The 22,370-nt window shown below is 46.1% G+C and overlaps 1 protein-coding gene across 5 annotated transcripts; it reads left to right on the plus strand.

Moving 5' to 3' along the window:
• Positions 1-3,152: 3,152 nt before the first annotated feature.
• LOC137347831 (zinc finger protein 229-like) lies at positions 3,153-11,475 on the plus strand. Of its 5 annotated transcripts, none has more exons than XM_068012868.1 (3): positions 3,153-3,189; positions 9,459-9,667; positions 9,785-11,475. In XM_068012868.1, exon 3 carries the CDS (start codon positions 9,894-9,896, stop codon positions 11,349-11,351), a length of 1,458 nt encoding a protein of 485 aa, XP_067868969.1. In that variant the 5' UTR covers positions 3,153-3,189; positions 9,459-9,667; positions 9,785-9,893; the 3' UTR covers positions 11,352-11,475. The 5 variants fall into 5 exon arrangements, with proteins under 5 accessions (XP_067868969.1, XP_067868968.1, XP_067868966.1 ...); XM_068012867.1 differs by lacking the exon at positions 3,153-3,189 and adding an exon at positions 8,559-8,707; XM_068012865.1 differs by lacking the exon at positions 3,153-3,189 and adding an exon at positions 8,559-8,672.
• Positions 11,476-22,370: the final 10,895 nt, after the last annotated feature.

Below are 22,370 nucleotides of genomic sequence, written 5' to 3' on the forward strand. Positions count from 1 at the left end.
TAAGATCATGGTAGATCTTCTACCACAACACCACCCTTCCACACTCTTCCCATATTTCTCGATTCCAAGAATCTATCAATCTCTGCCTTGCTACTTATTACTTGCTCAGTCAATGACTGAGCATCCATGGCCCTTAATCATTTTGTTGAAAACAATTTTCATCATATCGGCTCAGCACAACCTTCTCGAGGGAAATTAGGGATGGGCAACAAATGCTGGCCTTGCCAGAGACGCCAACATCCCATGAAAGAATACATTTTTTGTAAAAGTCCTAAATGGCTGAACTCTTATTCCGAGTCTGTGGCGTCCAGTTCTAGACTCACCAGTCAGGGGAAACATCTTCCCATCATCTACCCTGTCAAGTCCCTTAAGGATTTTATATGTTTCAGTTGATTCAAATTCATCAAACTTAATGCAAAAAAGGCCTTGTCTACTTAGTATCTCCTGATAGAACAATCATAGAATCAGTCTCGAGAGCCTTCATTATAATCTGTCAGACAGATATATCCAAAGATGTGAAATATCACATCCAGGATTCAACGATTACACAGCATCCATGCGCTTGGGTTTTTGTATGAGTTGTTTAATAATTTCATCACAATCCGATCACACAGTATCACTTCTCGTCACCAACTGCGGCTGCCAATGGCAGGGCAATGTTACCCAGCATTCTGCACGGCAGTGAATGTGTCCTAAAATAAAAACAAAAAGTGCTGGAAATACTCAGCGGGTCTGGCAATATCTGTGGAGAGAGAAGCCGAGTTAACGTTTCAGGTCTGTGACCTTTCATCAGAACTGGCAAAGGTTAGAAAAGAATTAGGTTTTGAGCAAGTGAAGGGATTGTGTGTGTGGGGGGAGGGGGGGCGAGAAAACAAAACGGGAGGTGTGTGATAGGGCAGAGGACAGGAGAGATTAAAAAACAAAGCTACCCTGGGTCAAAGGCAAAGAGTGTGCTAATGCTTGTGAAAGACAAAACATTAGTCCAGAGAGAGTGTTAATAGCAGAATGAGCAGCTCTGTCTACATGAAAAATAGGCACTTGATTAAAAAATAAAATAAAATAAAAAATATAAAACAAGGCCAGTCATGCTCTCAAGTTATTGAACTCAATTTTCAGTCCGCAAGGCTGGAGAGTGCTTAATCGAAAGATCAGGTGCTGCTCCGAGCTTGCGTTGATGTTCACTGAAACACTGGAGCAGGCCAAAGACAGAAATGTTGTCGAGAGAGCAGGGGTGGTGGGGGTTGAAATGGCAAGCAACTGGAAGCTCAGGATCATGCTTTCGGACTGAGCTGAGGTGTTCCGCAAAGCGGTCACCCAAACTGTGTTTGGTCTCCCCAATATAGAGGCAATTGCATTGTGAGCAGCGAATACAGTATATTAAATTGAAGGAAGTACAAGTAGATCGCTGCTTCACCTGGAAGGATGTTTGGGGCTTTGGATGGTGAGGAAAGAGGAGGTAAAAGGGCAGGTATTACACCTCCTGCGGTTGGATGGGAAGGGGATGAGGTGTTGGGGGTGATGGAGGAGTGGACCAGGGTGTCATGGAGGGAACAATCCCTTCAGAATGCTGACAGGGGACGGGAAGGGATGATGTATTTGGTAGTGACATCACGCTGGAGGTGGTGGAAATGGCGGAGGATGATCCTTTGGATGTGGAGGCTGGTGGGTTGGAAAGTAAGGACAAGGGGAACCCTGTCACGGTTCTGGGAGGGAGGGGAAGGGGTGAGGGTAGAAGTGCGGGAAATGGGTCGGACATGGTTGAGGGCCCTGTCAACCATAGTGGGGGGGAATCCTTGGTTGAGGAAAGAGGAAGACATGTCAGAAGTGCTGTTGTGGAAGGTTGCATCATCAGAGCAGATGTGTTGGAGATAGAGAAACTGGGAGAATGGAATGGAGTCCTTACAGGAGGCAGGGTGTAAAGAAGTGTAGTCGAGGTAGTTGTGGGAGTCAGTGAGCTTATAATGAATAGACAGCCTATCCCCAGAGATGGAGACAGAGAAGTCGAGGAAGGGAAGTGTCGGAAATAGACCATGTAAAGGTGAGAGAAGGGTGGAAATTGGAAGCAAAGTTGATGAAGTTTTCCAGTTTGGGGTGACAGCAGGAAATGGCACCGATACAGTTATCAATGTACTGGAAAAAGAGGTGAGGGAGGGGGCCTGAATAGGACTGGAACAAGGAATTTTCAACATATACAACAGGCATAACTAGGACCATGTGGGTACCCATAGCAACACCTTTTATTTGAAGGAAGTGAGTGGAGTTGAAGGAGAAGTTGTTCAATGTGAGAACAAGTTCAGCCAGGCGGAGGAGGGTAGTGGTGGATGGGGAGTGGTTGGGCCTCTGTTCAAAGAAGCAGAGATCCCTCAAACCGTCCTGATGGGGAATGGAAGTGTAGAGCGATTGGATGTCCATAGTGAAGAGGAGGCAGTTAGGGCCAGGAAACTGGAAATTGTCAAAATGATATACGGCATCCAAAGAGTCCCGGATGGAGGTGGGAAGAGACTGGACCAGGGGAGAAAAGACAGAGTCAAGATAGGAAGAAATAGGTTCAGTGGGGCAGGAACAGGCTGAAATAATGGGTCTGCCGGGACAGTCCTGTTTGTGGATTTTGGGAAGGAGGTAGAAGCACGCTGTCCAGGGTTGCAGGACTATGAGGTTGGAAGCTGCAGAGGGAAGATCTCCGGAGGAGATGAGGTCAGTGACAGTCCTGGAGGCAGTGGTGTTCATGGTGGGGTCATGGTCCAGGGGGAGATAGGAAGAAGTGTCTGAGAGTTGGCGCTCAGCCTCTGCAAGGTAGAGGTTGGTACACCGTACAACAGCACCACCCTTGTCTGCAGGTTTGATCACAATGTCGGGGTTAGACCTGAGAGAATGTAGTGCAGCAAGTTTGAAGGGAGACATGTTAGAGTGAGTGAAGGGAGCAGAGAAATTGAGACGGCTGATGTCACGCCGCCAGTTCTCAATTAAAAGATTAAGAGTGGGTAACAGGCCAGAGGGAGGGGTCCAGGTAGATGGAGAATACTGGAGGTGGGTGAAAAGGTCCGCTGGTCGGGGCGAGTATTTTACTTTCATTTTAGTGATTGTGTCCTATTCACATTACAGGAGCCCAGCGTGCAGGCGTAGTGCTGGACTGTAACTGGAGCATGCGCAGTGTCACTGTGATCAGTGCTGGAGACGCTTTTGCAGCAGGTGAGAGTCAGTGCAGGGGAGGAATGGAGCCGGCAGGTGGGCGAGGAGGCTTCAGAAACACCTGTTGTAGGCCGCAAGCCTCGAATAAGAATCTCCTGGTCTCGCATGTGCACCGAAAGGCGCGGCAGCTGCGGGGTTTCTCCCGGTGACAGGCCCTGTTTGAAATTAATAATAAATTAAAAGGAGGGACTAAGTTCCCCATTGAAGGGAGATCAGGAATATCCGTGAACAAAAAACACTGATGGACTGAGGGGGAAGAGGAGGCGGGAGGTGATTGTGGGCGCAGGGGAGGAATTGGAGCTGTGTGTGGGCTGGGAAGCTTCATAAACACCTGGGGTCGGCCTGAGTGCTGCTGGAACGCACGGAGTGCAGGTATTTTGCATTAGTCTTCACTATTGAGGATACAAGTAGCATCCAAGAAACAGCTGTAAGTCAGGAAATGGAAGGGAGGAAGGAACTCAAGAAAATTACAATCACCAGGAAAGTGGTGCTGAGTAAATTGTTGGAGCTGCGGGCTGACAAGTCCCCAGGTCCTGATGGACTTCATCTGAGGGTCTTAAAAGAAGTGACTGGTGAGATAGTTGATGCTTTGGTTTTAATTTCCCAAAATTCCCTAGAATCGGGAAGGTTCCATGAGATTGGAAAATAGCCTTTATTCAAAAAGGGAGGGAGACAGAAAGCAGGAAACTACAGGTCAGTTAGCTTAACATCTGTCATAGAGAAAATGTTAGAAGCTGCTATTAAAGACGTTATAGCAGGGCATTTAGAAAAATTCAAGGTAATCAGGCAGAGTCAATATGGTTTTGTGAAAGGGAAATGTTTAACCAATTTATTGGAGTTCTTTGAAAAAGTAACATGTGCTGTGGATAAAGGGGAACCAGTGGATGTACTGTACTTAGATTTCCAGAAGGTATTTGATAAGGTACCACAAAAAAACTTCTTGCGGAAAATAAAAGTTCATGGCGTAGGGGGTAACATATTGGCATGGATAGAAGACTGGCTAGCTAACAAGAACCAGAGTAGGCATAAATGGATCATTTTCTGGTTGGCAAGATGTAACGAGTGGTGTGCCGCAGGGATCAGTGCTGGGGCCTCAACTTTTCACAATTTATATGAATGACTTGGATGAAGGGACCAAAGGTATGGTTACTAAATTTGCTGATGACACAAAGATAGGTAGGAAAGTAGGTTGTGAAGATGACATAAGGAGACTACAAACAGATATAGATAGGTTAAGTGAGCAAAGATCTGGCAAATGGAGTATAATATGGGAAAATATGAAATTGTTCATTTTGGCAGGAAGAATAAAAAAGCATATTATCTAAATGGTGAGAGACTGCAGAGCTCTGAGATGCAGAGGGATCTAGTTTTTCTAGTGCATGAATCTCAAAAGGTTAGCATGTGGCTGCAGCAAGTAAGATATAAAGTGAAAGGTTGTGGAAACTAGAACCCTTTTTTTGAGAATCGAAATTTGCAAAGGAGTACAGGATCACCGGAAATCACATTATCCACGTCTATCCAGGTCAGAGGTGCTTGGGGAAGTGAACGAAGGAAAACATTGTTTTTGTTTTCAAAAGTCTGTGAGATCAAGCCCATTGAAACTGGGATGAATTTGGGAGTTTTAACCACAAAGGATTCCATCGTCAAAAAGGACTGTGCAATGTGTAAGTGTGGTGTGAGAGATATTCAAGTGTCGAATAAGTAAAGAAAATACCTTTGATTGTAATTTAGGCTAGCAGCTATTTAGTGCTATTTAGTTAATTGGGGATTTCTCTTAGTTTAGTTGTTATAACGGAAGACTTGAAACGTGAAATCTTGTGTAATTTGTTCAGTTGGTCTCAAGAACACAAGAAATAGGAGCAGAAGTAGACCACATGGCTCATTGAGCCTGCTCCGTCATTCAATGTGATCATGGCTGATCTTGGGCTTCAATTCCACTTTCCTGTCTGCTCCCCATTCCCTTTGATTCGCTGTGAGACAAAACATTTATCTATTCCAGCCTTAAATGTATTCAATGATGGAGCATCCACAACCCTCTGGGGTAAAGAATTCCAAAGATTCACAACCCTTTGAATGAAGTAATTTCTCCTCATCTCAGTCCTGAACGATTGACCCATTATCCTGAGACTGTGCCCCCGTGTTCTAAATTCCCTGACCAGTGGAAAAAATCTCTCAGCTTCTACCCTATCAAGCCCTTTCAGAATCTCTTATGTCTCAATTAGATCACCTCTCATTCTTCTAAACTCCAGAGATTATCGGCCCAATTTACTCAGCCTCTCATCATAGGACAACCCCCTCATCCCAGGGACCAATTTAGTAAACCTTTGCTGCACTGCCTCCAGTGCAAGTATATCCTTTCTTAAATGTGGAGTCCAAAACGGCACACAGTATTCCAGGTGCAGTCTCACCAAATCCCTGTAGTTTTAGTAAGACTTCTTTATTCCTGGACTCCAATCCTCTTGCAATAAAGGCCAACATGCCATTTGCCTTCCTAATAGCCTGCTGCACCTGCATGTTAACTTTGTACGAGTACCCCCAAGTCTCTGAACATCAACACTTACCAAATTCACACCTTTAAAAAAACTACAATGAAGTGTTTAAAACAAAGCTGATTTATTTGACATTTATCCAGATTATTAAACTCCAGCCCAGTTATAAGGATTATTCACATCAGCAGAAACAAATCCCAACTGTCATAATAGAAACACAGAAGGAGGCCCTTCAGCCCATCATGTCCACATTGGGCTTTAAGAGTTAACCAGCCTAATCTCACTTTCCAGCTCTTGATCTGTAGCCTCCTAGGTTACAGCTCCTCAGTTGCATATCCAAGTACTTTTTAAATGTGATGAGGGTTTCTGCCTCTATCACCCTTTCAGACAGTGAATTCCAGACACCAATCCCCACAACCCTTTGGTTGAAAATATTTCTCTTCTAATTCTTCTAATCATTCTGCCAATTATTTTAAATCTATGCCCCTGGTGATTGACCTCTCTGATAAAAGAAATAGCTCCTTCCTATCCACTCTATCTCAGCCTCTCAATTTTATACACTTCAGCCTCCTCTGTTCCAAAGCAAACAACCCTAATCTCACAGATAAAATTCACTAAATCTGGCAACATCCTTGTACATCTCCTCTGTATTCTTTCTCATGCAATCACAACCTTCCTGTAATGAATGAGGTGACTCGAACTGCACACAGTACTCCAGCTGTGACCTAACCAGAGTTTTATACAGTTCCAGCATAACCGCCTAGCTCTTATATCCCATGCCTCGACCAATAAATGGAAGCATCACGTACACCTTCTTAACCACCTTATCTACCTGTTATGCGCTCCAAGGTCCCTCTGTTCCTCTCCACTTCTCAGTATCCTACCGTTTAGTGTGTATTCCCTTGCCTTTTTTGCCTTCTCCAAATACATTATTTCACACTTCTCCGTATTGAATTCCATTTGCCGTTTTCTGCCCACCTGACCAGTTCATTGATAACTTCCTGCACTCTACAGCTTTCTTCCTCACTGTCAACCACACGGCCACTTTTTGTCTCATCTGTAAACTTCTTAATCACATGCCCTCCATTTAAGTCTTAAGCATTGATATATACAGTAAAAGCTTTGTTATCTAGTACTTTAACAACGGCAAAGTTCGATTATCCGCTCCCTGACCAGTATCCATTTCTACTCCATTTGTGGTATTTAACAACAATTTTGACATAAATGTAGGGGGCGTGATCAAGAAGTTTGCATACGACACAAAGATTGGCCGTTTGGTAGATAGCAAGGAGGAAGCTGTAGGCTGCAGGAAGATATTGATGGTCTGGTCAGATGGGCAGAAAAGTGGCAAATGGTATTCAACCCAGAGAAGTGTGAGGTGATGCATTTGGGGAGGTCAAACAAGGCAAAGGAATATACAATTAACGGAAAAATACTGAGAAGTGTAGAGGAAGTGAGGGACCTTGGAGTGAATGTCCACAGATCCCCGAAGGTAGCAGGACAGGTCGATAAGTGGTTAAGAAGGCATATGGAATCCTTTGCTTTATTAGCCAAGGAAAAGAATACAAGAGCAGGGAGGTTATGCTGGAATTGTATAAATCATTGGTTTGGCCACAACTCGAGTACTGTGTGCAGTTCTGGTCACCTCATTACAGAAAGGATGTAATCGGAAAAAATTGCACTAGAGAGGGTACAGAGGAGATTTACGAGGATGTTGCCAGGACTGGAAAATTGAGCTATGAGGAAAGATTAGATAGGCTGGGGCTGTTCTCCTTGGAACAAAGTAGGCCGAGGGGAGATTTGATTGAAATGTACAAAATTTTGAGGGGCCTGGATAGAGTGGATGTGAAGGGCCTATTCATCTTAGCAGAGACAAGGGGGCATAGATTTAAAGTGATTGGTAGAAAGATTTGAGCGGAATTGAGAAAAGTTTTTTTTACCCAGAGGATGGTGGGGGTCTGGAACTCACTGCCTGAAAGGGTAGTTGAGGCAGAAACCCTCAACTCATTCAAAAGGAGTCAAGTGCCGTAATCTGCAGGGCTACGGACCAAATCCTGGAAAGTGGGATTAGACCAGGCGGATCATTTTTCGACCGGCACAGACATGATGGCCTCTTTCTGTGCTGTAAACTTTGTACAATTCCAGAGACATTCTCTGCCTCCCCTGCATTTTGGGACAGTCTCTTGTCAGTCAAACCCCCCACCTGCCAAGACTGAGGCACACATTACGTTGCCACATGAACATTAAACTTAAAATTGCAAGACGCTGACTGGAAGGACATTTGTATAGTACTAGGACTTTTCTGGCCCTATCTGCATGTTTATGTCACGTGTGCATGCTAGCATGACATCATATATCCATAGGTGTGAACTGTATTAGAGTTTATGTTTAACAAATTTCATCTTCTGAAAACCAAAGTCTGTTTGTGCTAATTTTTTTTACTTATAATTGGAACGTTGCGAACAAGGATCACAAAGGGGTAGCTCAAAACACAGTGTGTTTAAAATTAAACCCTCTTGTAATAAGACAAGGTGAAGATAGTAACAGACACCTTTCGCACCTGGTCGTAACACTCTGCCCTTGGCTTTTTGAGATTCGGGCCAGAGGGAAGTAGTGAAAGCCGCAGCTGGGAGTTGATCTTGTTGTTGGCTGTGATCTCGCTGTTCAGATTATCTCCTGGCCCCGCACTCAGTATGTCTGCGGCCTGCGAGCCCCGGGCTTGACTAACCCGCCTCCCCCTCAACTGCCGGAACCGCGCTCGCTGCCTCAGGTCCTGCCAGCCGCGCATGCTCAGCGCATACCGCCCGGCTGATTGGTGCGGCTCCGGACCAATAGGAAGAGCGGGGGCGGGCCTGCGCACAGAGCAGGCGGTGGATCCTGCAATCAATCACCCGGACATTGCGAGCGGGAGCTCAAGTACCGAGTGCGCAAGCGCAATGCCCAACTGTGTTTGGTGTTGGCAATGGAGAGATGGTTGAGTCGCATCTGCAGCCGGTAAGCGGCGGCGGAGGGAGCGATGGTGACGGCGGGTGGGTGCGAGGCTTCAGAAACACCCAGTGTAGGCCTCAACACTCCCAATAAGAAGTTCCCGGTTCCGCGATTGCACCGAGCGGGGGCAGCAGCTGCGGGGCTTCTCCCGGTGACAGATCCGGTTAACGGCCGCCAGCTTTCCAGCTCTTTTGGAGGAACTAAGGATTAATAAACTGTAACATCAAAGGACAAAACTTTAAAGGAAACTTAGCTCCGTTATAAAGGGGTTTGGGGGAGGAGGGGGAACCATTCGGGACACAGCACAGGGCAGGAGGTTACCCCCTCCCCAACTCCCTGGTTCCACAAAGACTACCCTTGGACTGGGCCACACCGGGGCAGGGCTGGCTCAAGGTGCAGGAAGCTGCTAGGCTGAGCTGTGGACTGGGAGGAGTTGGGGGTTTGACTGACAGGCCTGGGGAGGGGGATATCAGGGCAGGTACACACACTGCTTCCCCTTTTCCTCCTGGGATGTTTTACTGGAGTCGTGTTGGTGAGTGTTTCTAAACTCTGTCTCCCTATCCCAGTAATGTAGGTGGATTGAAGGTTGCTGTGAGTGTTAGACTATATTGCCTCTCCGCATTCTTCCTCCTCCCACTTCGAGTTCTGGGCTGCAGCAGCTCGATGTGCCTGAAAGGTTAACTCTGTTTCTCTCTCCACAGATGTTGTCTGACCTGCTGAGTATTTCCAACATTTTGTCCTTTTAGTTCAGATTTCCAGCATCTGCAATATTTTGCTTTTGTTTTATTGCAGATGTTGTTCACAGAACTCAGTGGAGAAACACAGATGAAGAGCTGGTTTGTTTCGGGATGTGGAAGTTGATCCCTGACTTTCTGTGTAGGTCTTTTTCTTGCATCAGTTTGAGCTGGAGTGGAGATGGAGGAAAAGCTGCTGGGTTTATCCCTGAGCACTTCTGAGCCCAGTCAAACCCAGCAATTTCCAATGTGAGACTGTCGAGGAAGGTAAATGCCATGGGAAATGAGGTTACCAGATTCATTCAGCTCAATTTCACAACCTGCCTTTTTGTTCTTGTGGGTCCTCTCACACTTCGTTTTTTCTGTTTTATCTCAATCTCACAGGGATTTAGAAGAGGAGGATTTGCAGCTGGGAAACTCAAACCAAACATCGCATCAGGGTCTGAAGGAGTCACCCAATTTAACCTAACCTGAATATCACAGCATTTTGAACATGGAAGGAAAAAGCACCATTCACAGCGTGGAGAAACCGTACATGTGTTCTGTGTGTGGACGAGGCTTCAGTCGATCATCTGGCCTGTTGAAACATAAGTGCAGTCACACTGGGAAGAAATCATGTAAATATGGGGCCCTTGGGAAGGGATTTAATTATCCAGTTGAGGTAAAAACTCATCCACGCAGTCACACCCTGGAGAGGCTGTTCACTTGCTCCGTGTGTGGGAAGGGATTCACTAAATCATCCAACCTCCTGACACACCAGCGAATTCACACTGGAGAGAGGCCATTCATCTGCTCTGTTTGTGGGAAGGGATTCACTCAGTCATCCAACCTGCTGATGCACCAGCGAGTTCACACTGGAGAGAGGCCATTCATCTGCTCTGTGTGTGGGAAGGGATTCACTAAATCAAGCGACCTTCGGACACACCAGCGAGTTCACACTGGAGAGAGGCTGTTCACCTGCTCTATGTGTAGGAAGGGATTCACTCAGTCATCCCACCTGCTGACACATCAGCGAGTTCACACTGGGGAGAGGCCATTCACCTGCTCCGAATGTGGGAAGGGATTCACTAATTCATCTGATCTGCTGAGACACCAGCGAGTTCACACTGGGGAGAGGCCGTTCACCTGCTCCGAGTGTGGCAAGGGATTCGCTCAGTCATCCAACCTGCTAACACACCAGCGAGTTCACACTGGGGAGAGGCCATTCACCTGCTCCAAGTGTGAGAAGGTATTCACTAATTCATCCTACCTCCTGAAGCACCAGCGAGTTCACAATGGGAAGAGGCCATTCACCTGCTCTGTGTGTGGGAAGGGATTCATTAAATCAAGCGAACTTCTGCTTCACCAGCGAGTTCACACTGGGGAGAGACCGTTCACTTGCTTCGAGTGTGGGAAGGGATTCGCTCACTCATCCCACTTGCTGACACACCACAGAGTTCACACTGACGAGAGACCTTTTAAATGTCTGGACTGTGAGAATTGCTATAAAAGTTCTGCTGAACTGATGTCCCATCAACATGTTCACACAGATGAGAGACCATTCAGGTGCTCTCGCTGTGGGACTGGGTTCAGACGATTAAGCCACCTTACTGTACACCAGCGAGTTCACACTGGGGAGAGGCCATTCACCTGCTCTGTGTGTGGGAAGAACTTTGCTCAGTCATCCACCTTGCTGAGACATCGGCAAGTTCACACTGGGGAGAGACCTTTTAAATGTCCAGACTGTGGGAATTGCTATAAACGTTCTGGGGCTCTAATGTCCCATCAACGTGTTCACACTGACGAGAGACCGTTCAGGTGCTCTCACTGTGGGACTGGATTCAAGCGATCAGGTGACCTCACTGTACACCAGCGCATTCACACTGGGGAGAGGCCGTTCACCTGCTCCATGTGTGGGAAGGGATTCAGTCACTCATCCACTCTGCTGAGACACCAGCGAGCTCACAAGTAACTACAGTGATTGGATTCTCCTGTAAATCACATGCAGCACTGAACTATGTTCATTGGGGTCTGTTTCTGCTGATAAACTCCAGCCCAGTTATAGGGGTTAATATTCTGGATGAATGTCAAATAAATCCGCTTTTTGTTAAACACATAGTGTGTCAAGTCTTTTTAATATCTCGAAAACAAGTTATTTCCTTTTGAAGTGCTCTCCCTCTCCCCATCACCTCCTTCAGCTCTAACAATAACTGCGAGAAGCTCATGGATTTCTTTGAGAGGAGGGGGAGTTGCACTATTGATTAGGGAGGACATCCAGGGGGGAATGTCCAGCGAGGCCATATGGGTAGAACTTAGAAATAAGAAAGGGGTGATCACTTTGATGGGATTATACTAAAGGCCCCCCAATAGTCAGAGGGAAGTGGAGGAGCATATATGGAGGGAAATCACAGATAGGTGTAGGAATTATAGGGTTGTAATAGTAGGTGATTTTAACTTCCCTAATATTGACTGGGACTGCCTTAGTGCTAAGGGATCAGATGGGGAAGAATTTAAGTGTGTCCAGGATAGTTTTCTGAAGCAGTATGTGGATGGCCCGACTAGAGAAGGGGCTACACTCGACCTCCTCTTAGGAAATGAGGCTGGGCAGGTGGTTGATGTGTCAGTGGGGGAGCACTTTGGGACCAGTGACCATAACTCTATTAGCTTCAAGATAGTTATGGAAAAGGATAGGACTGGTCCTCAGGTTGAAGTCCTAAATTGGGGGAAGGCTAATTTTGATGGCATCAGACAGGAACTTTCAAAAGTTGAATGGCAGAGGCTGTTTACAGGTAAAGGGACGTCTGGCAAGTGGGAGGCTTTTAAAGGTGAGATAGGAAGAGTTCAGGGCCGGCATGTTCCTGTTAGATGGAAGGGCAAGGCTGGCAAGTTTAGGGAACCTTGGTTGACGAGGGATATTGAGGGTCTGGTCAGGACAAAGAAGGAGGCATATGTCAGGTATAGGCAGCTGGGATCAAGCGAATCTCTCGAGGAGTATAGGGGATGTAGGACTATACTTAAGAAGGAAATTAGGAGGGCGAAAAGGGGCCATGAGGTTTCCCTGGCAGATAAGATAAAGGAGTATCCTAAAAGATTCTATAAGTATATTAAGAGTAAAAGGGTAGCTAGGGAGAGAGTAGGTTCCCTTAAGGATCAGTGTGGTAATCTATGTGTGGAGCCACGAGAAATGGGCGTGGTCTTAAATGAATATTTCTTGTCTGTATTTACCATGGAGAAGGTCATGGAAGCTAGTGAGTTCAAGGGAGGGAACAGCGATATCCTGGAGTGTATCAACATTACAAAGGAGGAGGTGTTGGAGGCTTTGAAGTGCATTAAGGTGGATAAATCCCCAGGGCCTGACCAGGTGCATCCTAGGATTCTATGGGAAGCAAGGGAGGAGATTGCTGGGGCCCTGGCAGAGATTTTTGTATCATCGTTAGCCACGGGTGAGGTACCGGAAGACTGGAGGATAGCTAATGTTGTGCTTTTATTTAAGAAGGGCAGCAGGGATAAGCCAGGGAACTACAGGCCGGTGAGCCTTACATCAGTGGTGGGAAAGTTATTGGAAGGGATTCTGAGAGACAGGATTTATGTGCATTTGGAAAGGCATGGTCTGATTAGGGATAGTCAGCATGGCTTTGTGCGTGGGAAATCCTTTCTCACGAATTTGATTGAGTTTTTCGAGGAGATGACCAAGAGGATTGAAGAGGGCAGGGCAATGGACGTTGTCTACATGGACTTTAGCAAGGCCTTTGACAAGGTCCCGCATGGTAGGCTGGTCCAGAAGGTTCGAACACATGGGATCCAGGGTGAGCTAGCAAATTGGATACAAAATTGGCTTGGTGATAGGAGGCAGAGGGTGGTAGTGGAGGGTTGTTTTTCAGATTGGAGGCCGGTGACCAGTGGTGTGCCGCAGGGATCGGTGCTGGGCCCTCTGTTGTTTGTCATATATATTAATGACTTGGATGTGAATGTAGGGGGCATGATTAGTAAGTTTGCAGATGACACCAAAATTGGTGGTATAGTGGACAGTAAAGAGGGTTGTCTCGGGTTACAATAGGATATAGATCAAGTGGGAAAGGGATTGACAAATGGAATTTAATGCAGACAAGTGTGAAATGATGCATTTTGGGAAGTTAAACCAGGGCAGGACACATACAGTGAATGGCAGGGCCCTGGGGAGTGTTGTTGAGCAGAGAGACCTTGGGGTGCAAGTACATAGTTCCCTGAAAGTGGCAACACAGGTAGACAGGGTGGTGAAGAATGCGTATGGCATGCTTGCCTTCATCAGCTGAGGCATTGAGTACAAGAGTTGGGACATCATGTTACAGTTGTACATAACGTTGGTTAGGCCGCATTTGGAGTACTGTGTGCAGTTCTGGTCGCCGCACTACAGGAAAAATGTGATTAAGCTAGAGAGGGTGCAGAAAAGATTCACATGGATGTTCCTGGTTTGGAAGGCTTGAGTTATAAAGAGAAATTGGATAGGCTGGGTCTGTATTCCCTGGAGCGAAGGAGGCTGAGAGGGGACATGATAGAGGTATATAAAATTATGAGAGGTATAGATGGGGTAGATAGCCAGAGTCTGTTTCCCATGGTAGGGGTGACTAAAACTAGAGGGCATAGATTTAAGGTGAGAGGGAGGAGGTTTCAAGGGGATCAAAGGGGTAAATTTTTCACACAAATAATAGTGGGTATCTGGAATGAGCTGCCAGAGGAGGTGGAGGAGGCAGGAACAGTAGCAACATTTAAGAGGCATCTGGACAGGTACTTGAATGAGCAAGGTATAGAGGGATATGGAATTAATGCAGGCAAGTGGGATTTAGTATAGATAGGCATTATGGTCAGCATGGATGCGGTGGGCCGAAGGGCCTGTTTCTATGCTGTATGATTGTATGACTCTCGTAAGATTGAGATCATCCGATCAGCTGCCTCTGCTGCTTCCCACCCTTCCACTAACCCACCAGGCCAAACTGCCTCTAAAGATCCCCCTTGCCTGAGCCCTGAACCCACATCTTTCTCTAGTTTCTCTGTTTCTCTTCCATGCCCTCTCTGAGCTCATTGTGTCCATGAGACCCACCTCCTGCTCCCTTGACCCTATTCCCACTAAAATGCCAACTTTCCCATGTTCTCTGGAATTGTTAATGGTTCTCTCTCTTCAGATACTGTTCCTCTCTGTTTTAAATCTGCCATCATCACTCCCTCCTCGAAAAACAACCCTTGGCCCCACTGTCCTTGAAAACTCCAACCTCCTATTCCTCTCCAAAATCCTTGAATGTTTTGTGGTTTCCAAATCCATGCCCATCTTTCTTGGAACTCCATGTTTAATCTGTCCAATCAGGTTTCTGTCCCTGCCAAAGTACATAAATGGCTCTTATGAAAGTCACAAATGACATCCTATGTAACTGTGACAAAAGTAGACTATCCCTCCTCATCCTTCTTGACCTGTCTACAGCCTCTCCACTGTTGTCCAGCTTGGTGGGACTGCACCCTCCTCCTTCCATTCTTACCGATCGAATCATATCCAAAGTATCACATGGAATGGCTTCTATTCCCACTCCTGCACAGTTACGTCTGGTGTCCTCTAATGACCTATCCTTGGGCCCCTCCTATTTCTCATCGACATGCTGCCCTCAATAGCACCATCTGACAACACAGTGTTAGTTTTCACATGTATACTGATCTCACCCAGCTCTACATACCAGCATCTCTCTCGACTAAATTATCACACTGCTTGTCTGATATCCAGTGGTGGATGAGCAGAAAGTTCCTCCAATTAAATATTGGGAAGACTGAAGCCATTGTCTTAGGTTCCCACTCCACAATCCATTTCCTAGCCTCCAACTTCATCCCTCTCTCTAGCAACTGAGACTAAACCAGATGTTTTGTAACCTTAGTGCCCTATTTAACCCCAAGATGAGCTTCCGACCACATATCCGTGCTATCACTAAGACCACCAATTTCCACCTCTCTAACGTTGGCTAACTCTGCCCCTGCCTCAGCTCATCTGCTGTTGAAACCCTCATCTATGCCTTTGTTGCCTCTAGACTTGATTATTCCAATGCACTCTTGGCCGGCCTCCCACATTCTACCCTTCATAAACCTGAGGTCATCCAAAACTCTGCTGCCTGTGTCCTAACACATCAAATTCTGTTCACCTCTCACCCTTGTGCTCACTGGACGACATTGGCTTCTGGTCAAGCAATGCTTCGATTTTAAAATTATCTTTGTTTTCAATCTCTGCGTAGCCTTGCTCCTCCCTATCTCTGTAATCTCCTCCAGCCCTACAACCCTCCGCGATATCTGCCCTCTTCCAATCTGGCCTCTAGTGCATCCATTATTTTGTTTGCTCCACCATTGGTGGCTGTGCTTTCAGCTGCCTGGTTCCTAAGTTCTGGAATTTCCTCCATAAAACTCTCCATCTCTCTCCCTCTTTCTCCTTTTAGATGCTGCTTCAAATTTATCTCTTTAATCAAGCTTTTGGTCATCTGTCCTAATTTTGTCTTATGTGTCTTACATCAAATTTTGTTTGATAACTTCTTGGGATGTTTTAATATGTTCAAATACAATATGAAAGCAAGTTGTTGGATGTGATTAACAACAGCAATAACGGCAGAATCCAACCCCTACAGTGACGTGTGAGCTCACTAGTATATTTTAATGAATGGATAAGCGAATGAATCCCTTCTCCCACACGGAGCAGGTGAACAGCCTTTCCCGAGTGTGAACAGCTTGGTGCGTCAGAAGTTTGCCTAACTGAGTGAATCCCTTCCCACACATGGAGCAGGTGAATGGCCTCTCTCCAGTATGACTGAGCAGATGAGATTCCAGTTCTGATGGGTAAATGAATCCTTTTCCACAGTCCCCTCATTTCCAGTTTCTCTGTGGTGTGGGTGTTCTCCGTCTCTCCAGGTTGGATGATCAGTTGAAGTCTCATCCACATGCAGAACACATGTATGGTTTCTCCCCACTGTGAATAGCGGATTTTTTTTTTCAGGCTGTGTAACTGGTTAAAGCTCTTTCCACAGTCAGTGCACTGGAACACTCTCACTCAGGTGTGTGTCTCTCACTGCTTTTCCAGTCACACTGATGTTTGATTCTTTTCCCACAGACAAAACAGACAAACATTTCTCCTTCCACATTCGAAGGCCGATGATATTCAGATCTTGAAGAACTGAGTGACTCTGTCTGATCCTGATGATAGGATTGGTTTGAGTTTCCCATCTGCAAATCCTCCCTTTCTAATACCCTGTAAAAGCAGTTTACAAAAGTCATCACTGTCAGTGCAGGATAGAAATTCAGAACAGACAATTCTAGTTTCTATGGAACATTCTTTCCTCTCTTGTTCCTCAAAACTATAAAGTCCCATCCCACTCTCCCTCCTCCCTGTGCTGAAATCAAAGCACAACACACCATCTCCGATATCTTTCCTTTCGATCAACTTTTCTCCCTCCCCTCAAGGTGCTGACTCTGGCTAGGTTCAGTTCTACACTCACTGGTTCCCCTCTCCTTCCTGAGGGTGCTCACTCTGACTGGGTTTTAATTTATTTCACAAACGCAAATCCCTGGAGCCAAGTGATAGCCTCTTCATTTGCTGAGTTTAAGGTGATTGGTCTGCCAGATAGTCTGTAGAGGGGACACTCCTCGGTAATGTGCAGCATTGTTTGTGTCTCTCCACAAATGCATAAGGGGTTTGTACTGAGGCCCCAGTGGTGGAGGTTGGCTGTGCAGGGGCCCTGGTTTGTGCTGAACCTGTTTACCAAGGCCCACTCTTGGCCCGGTAGTTCAAAGCCTGCCATTCGACAGAGGGGATTTGACACAAGGAACTTGTTAATGACTTCCTGTGTTTCCCATTCCTTGATCCAAAGGATGTCAGTTGGTAGATCTTGATCAGGAAGGTTGCTCCATATGAGGCTCCGAGATAGAGGTGGGCAGTAGGTGGATTGAACATGCCATTATGGAGTGGTAAGTGAGGTGCAGCATGGATGGTTTCAACCGGCTTGTGGGTTTTCGTCAGTTGGCGGATGTGTGGGGGAGTGATGTTTGTGAGGGAGGGGTGTTGAGCACAGGGTTCCAGTAATGATGTGTATTGTTGCATTTAATTGAGTATCAACAAGATGTGTGTGTGATGACCTATGCCAGACAGGTGCACAGCACTCTGCTGCTGAGTGTGATAGGGCAAGTGCTGAGGTCCGGAGTGTTGTGGGAGCAACGTCCCACTTAGATCCAGCAAGTTTGGTTCACAGGTTGTTGCTGGTTTTGACCTTTGCTGCTGTTTTCTTCAGATTCTCCCAGAAGGACAAAGTCCTATCCAGAGTCACTCCCAAGTCTGTTGGATTGGGATCATGTTTTAGTCTCTGACCATCCATGTAGATATGCAATTCTTTTTTGACACAGGCATTGTGGAGATGGAATAAACGGGATATGGTTTTAGAGGGATTCACTGCAAGACGCCATGTGCTGCAGTAGTGGGTCAAATTTGTAACATCTTCGTTAAGGATCTGGTCCAGAATGCAGAACGATGCAGCTTGGGTGGCACAACAGATGTCATCAGCACCGATGAGCTTGCGAGACGTGATTGTTGTCAGGTCATTTGTATATATGTTGAACAGCATTGGGGCTAGCACTGTGCCCTATGATAGTCCATTGGCCAGTCTTCTCCATGCATTTCTCCCTTGTCCAAGGTGGTCTCTAAATCGTCTGTTGTGAAGAAATGTTTCTACAACTGTCCTAACCCAGGGTGGAAGCACTCTGGACAGCTTTAGGAGCAGGTCAATGTGCTACACTGTATCACAGGTAGCTGTGAGGTCCAGTAGCACTCTGCCCATCTTCAGGTTCTTTTGGAAGCCATTTTCCATGTAGGTGGAGTGCCAGAACTTGATTACACGTTCTGCGCTCCTCACGGAAACCAGCTTGGTCGACATTAAGGATGGTCTCTACTTCCGGAGATATGCGTTGCAGGATAAGATGCTCAAAGATTTTAAAGCACACAGAAAGTAGTGAAATCGGTCGATAGCTGGTCACCAGTGTGAGATCTTTTCCAGGTTTTGGAATTGCAATGCTTTGTTATATGCCACACTTTCAGGAGTGCGTTTGAGCTGATAATTCACATGTAGAACTGAGTGAGCCAGGCACAATCATGGGGGACAAGTTGCTGCAAGAATTCTGGTACAATGTTGTCAGATCCCACTGCTTTGCCACATTTCAGGCCCCTTAATGCTTTCTCCAGTTCTATGATCTTGAAGGGATGAAGACTGCCATGCTCTGCATGTTGCTGACATTGTTTTTTCAGTTCATTACAGATGATGTGTTTTGTTTTCTTTTCCAATGATGTCCTCGCTACATGGAGCAGATGATTAGAAACTTGGTTCAGGTTGACTGATGGGCGATTCAGTGCAGGTGATATTTGGGCTGCTCCAAGGCGGCGAATCAGGCTCCAGTATTCCGACTGGAATGAGTGAAATTGAGCCCTGCTGTCGTTTCCTCCCATCTGGTGCAGCATGCAGCACTGAGAGACTCGATGAGGTGGTCTGCTATATCAGGGTCACCAGGTGACTCGTATTCCTTTAGGAGTTCTGCGCTCTCTGTATCAAGGCATGGGATATGGATGGGTCGGTTGCCATAAGGGTTGGCTGTGCAAGCAGCTTTGTGAATGGCACCACAAAAGGGCTTATATAATTCTTCCACAGGTATATTATAGATAGGTATAGTTACAATGATGTGGTCCAAGGTCTGGCTGTATTTTCACCAATCTGCTTTATGGAAATTCCATTGCATGTACCTTGCACTGTTGATGATGGGAAGGCAAAGGCCAATGTAAATAAATGATGGGCTGTGTTGACGATGTGGGAAGTCATTCAGGGTTAGACACTGTGCAGGTTGAGGGTGACTTTCAAGGGAACAGACCCAGCACAGGTCAGGTGAGTATTTCTGACCCCATCTGACTGAATGGAATGTTCCCTGTTGCTTGGGGTCATGTATCAGGGTGAGGTTGTTTCTGGAGGCCCACTCTAGGAGCTATTCGCCATCTCTGTCTGGTACTGAGTAACCCCAGTCAGTGTGGAGGCTGTTGAAGTCTCCCACGTAGGTGGCTGGATGAGGCAGTATTGGCTGAACTTGCTGGCACTTGGAAGCTTGTACACATCTGCAATACGGAAACTGCCAACCCGAATTGTGTCACAGAACGTGGTTGATGACAGGGTGGCTGCATCGGCAATGTCGGATCGGACTTAGGCAGCATGGCCATGTTTAGCATGAGGGGAGTAGCACAGTAGGTCAAAGCCTTTGATGTAATAGTGACCTCCTTCTTCAGTTCCAAAATGAGTCGCTTGTATGCAAATGATGTCGATGGACTGTTGGGTGGCAAAACATCCAATGAGGTTTCGCTTGGTGGCTGATAGACCCTCAATATTAAGTTGTAAGATTCAGAAAGCGTGCCTTGTAGCCATAAAGCCTACAATGTTGAGACTGGTGGTTCTGCAAAAGGACTCTTTAATTTTCTCTTGGAATTCAGTCTGCTGGTAGGATCATTTGTTTCCTCATGGGCACCTGGGGACTGATGGGGCGTGGCGTGAAAGTTAATCCATTGGCCCCACCTCGGCTGGGTTCAGTTCCAGAGTCAGCATCTTCAGGGGAGGAGAGAGAGGGGAACCAGTGAGTGTAGAACTGGCAGAATTCAGTTATTGGTTCCCCTCTCTCTCCTCTCCTGAAGTTACTGACTCTGTCTGTGTGCACGTGCTCTCTCCCCCTTCCTCCAACACTCAGGCCCTCCTTGTCCATTGTAACATCTCTAGATTCTGGAGAGGGGCTCTCACTGACCACTCTCCATTTCTCCTTCTTATGCAGATTCTCCCCAGTCATCGCCATTCCATATAATCATACACTCAGAATGAGGCCATTCGATCCATCTTATTTGTGCTGCACTCGTAAAGAACTCTTGAATTAGTCCCAATTCCCCACACTTTCCCCAGAGCCTTGGAAAATGTCCCAGCTGAAGTTTTTACTCAATTCCTTTTTGAAAGTTATTATTGTGTTTGTTTCCTCCATCCTTTCAGGCAGTGCAAGCCAGTTTGGAACAACTTGCTGCCTAAAAACATTTCTCCTCACCTCCTCCCACTGGCTTTATTGGCCAATTATTTTAAATCTCTGTCCTCTGGTTACTCTCCTGCTTGTGGAAACAGTTTCTCCCTCTCTACTCAATGAAAATCCCTCATCATTTTCAACAAGTCTATTAAATCTCCCCTTAACCTTCTCTGCTCTCAGGAGAACAATTCCAGATTCTCCAGAGAGCAGAAACCCCTCACCCCTGGTATCCAGAGGTGTTATATTCAAGGGTAGACAGGTTCTAATACCTGAGTCACTCCGACCAGACATTCTGACACAATTACACCAGGTTCACATGGGCGTTGAGCACACTAGACATCTGGCGAGGGAAACCATATACTGGCCAGGGATCATCAGTGATATAGAGAAGACCGTGAGACTGTGCGATGCATGTCAGACACACCAGCCAAGCCAGCACAGGGAACCATTGATACCTCACGAGATTCCATCACACCCAGGGACCAGAATTGCAACAGACCTATTTAGTGTTTGTGGTGACGATTTTCTACTGGTGACGGACTATTTTTCCAAGTTTCCGATATTTTGATAACTACACAATATGCCAAGTGCAGCCGTTGCCAGTACACTGAGTGCCATTTTCAGTTTGTTTGGGATGCTACAAGAAGTTGTTTCCGACAACAGTCCTCAGTACATGGGCAAGCCATGTGTGTGAAGTGGGGCATTGATCACATTATGTCGTCACCACATTATCCTCCATCAAACAGCCTACCAGGGCGTGTGTTTCATACTGTAAAGCCCTTGATTATGAAATGCTGGGAAACAAAGCTGGATTTCCATGACGCAGTGTTACATTTAAGGGCAATACCATTGAGTGCAAGTTTACCCTCACCTGCTGAGCTCATGTTTGGGAGGCAAGTTCGAACGACTCTTCCAAGCCACCACCTGTCCAAGTTTACAGTTGTACGAGATGAGTTACTGGAAAAACAGGGGAGGATGAAGCATATGCCTGACCGAAATGCAGGTAAACAATTGCCAGGTTTGACCATAGGACAAAAAGTTTGGGTTCTACATCCGACAGAGAGAACCTGGTTTCCAGCTGAAATAGCTCAGGGTTGTTGAGAGCCGAGATCGTATGAAGTGGAAACACCAAATTGAGCAACATTAAACAGAAATCGATGCCAACTCAGGGAGATGTCCAATTATGCAACACCCAGCTGTGCTATCGCGAATAGAAGACGTTCAAAGGTGAGAGCTGAACAGAACGCTCTGGAAGATCATGGTGAAGACAACGTTATGACGTCGTTTTGCAAGAAAGCAACACACCTACAAATCAAGACCACTGTGATAACAGTCAGAGATCGCAAAGAAGTTTCACTGTCAACAGATCGGTTCATTTCAGTAAAGCACCTTTACACGTCAGAGACTTGTAAACTCGTAAAGTTCTGAACTCTCAGTGCAGAAAGGTTTTACTGTAACGTAAATAGTGTTATCGCATCCTTGTTATTAGCTGTTTAGTTATTATATGTGTGTAATCTCAACTTTAGAAAAAGAGATGTAGTAGTATGTCTTTATGTGGGTATGTCCATAATCTGTATACACCAGACAGGATATGATGTCGTCTGTCACGTGACACAGTAGTTGGAATATGTCAGTTGACCAAGTAAGTCGTACTAGTAAGAACTCTCCAGCATTATGTATGTACTACTGTAATCCTTGAATAAAGAAGTCACAATATAGTTTACCAGTCCGACCTGAGTGATTGGTGAGTTTGTGTTTGAAGAATAGACAGAAACACAACAACTAGACAGTTAGATCAGGTGGTCAAGAAGGCAGATTGGATGCTTGCCTTTATTAGCCGAGGCATAGAATATTATTGCAGAGAGGTTATGCTGGAACCATATAAACACTGGTTCAGCCACAGCTGGAGTAC

The sequence above is a fragment of the Heterodontus francisci genome, chromosome 32, assembly GCF_036365525.1.
Source record: "Heterodontus francisci isolate sHetFra1 chromosome 32, sHetFra1.hap1, whole genome shotgun sequence".
Lineage (NCBI taxonomy): Eukaryota > Metazoa > Chordata > Chondrichthyes > Heterodontiformes > Heterodontidae > Heterodontus > Heterodontus francisci.

Bases quoted from the DNA above. Each gene is read 5' to 3' on its own strand.
- LOC137347831 (XM_068012868.1), top strand. From the start codon at position 9,894: ATGGAAGGAAAAAGCACCATTCACAGCGTGGAGAAACCGTACATGTGT.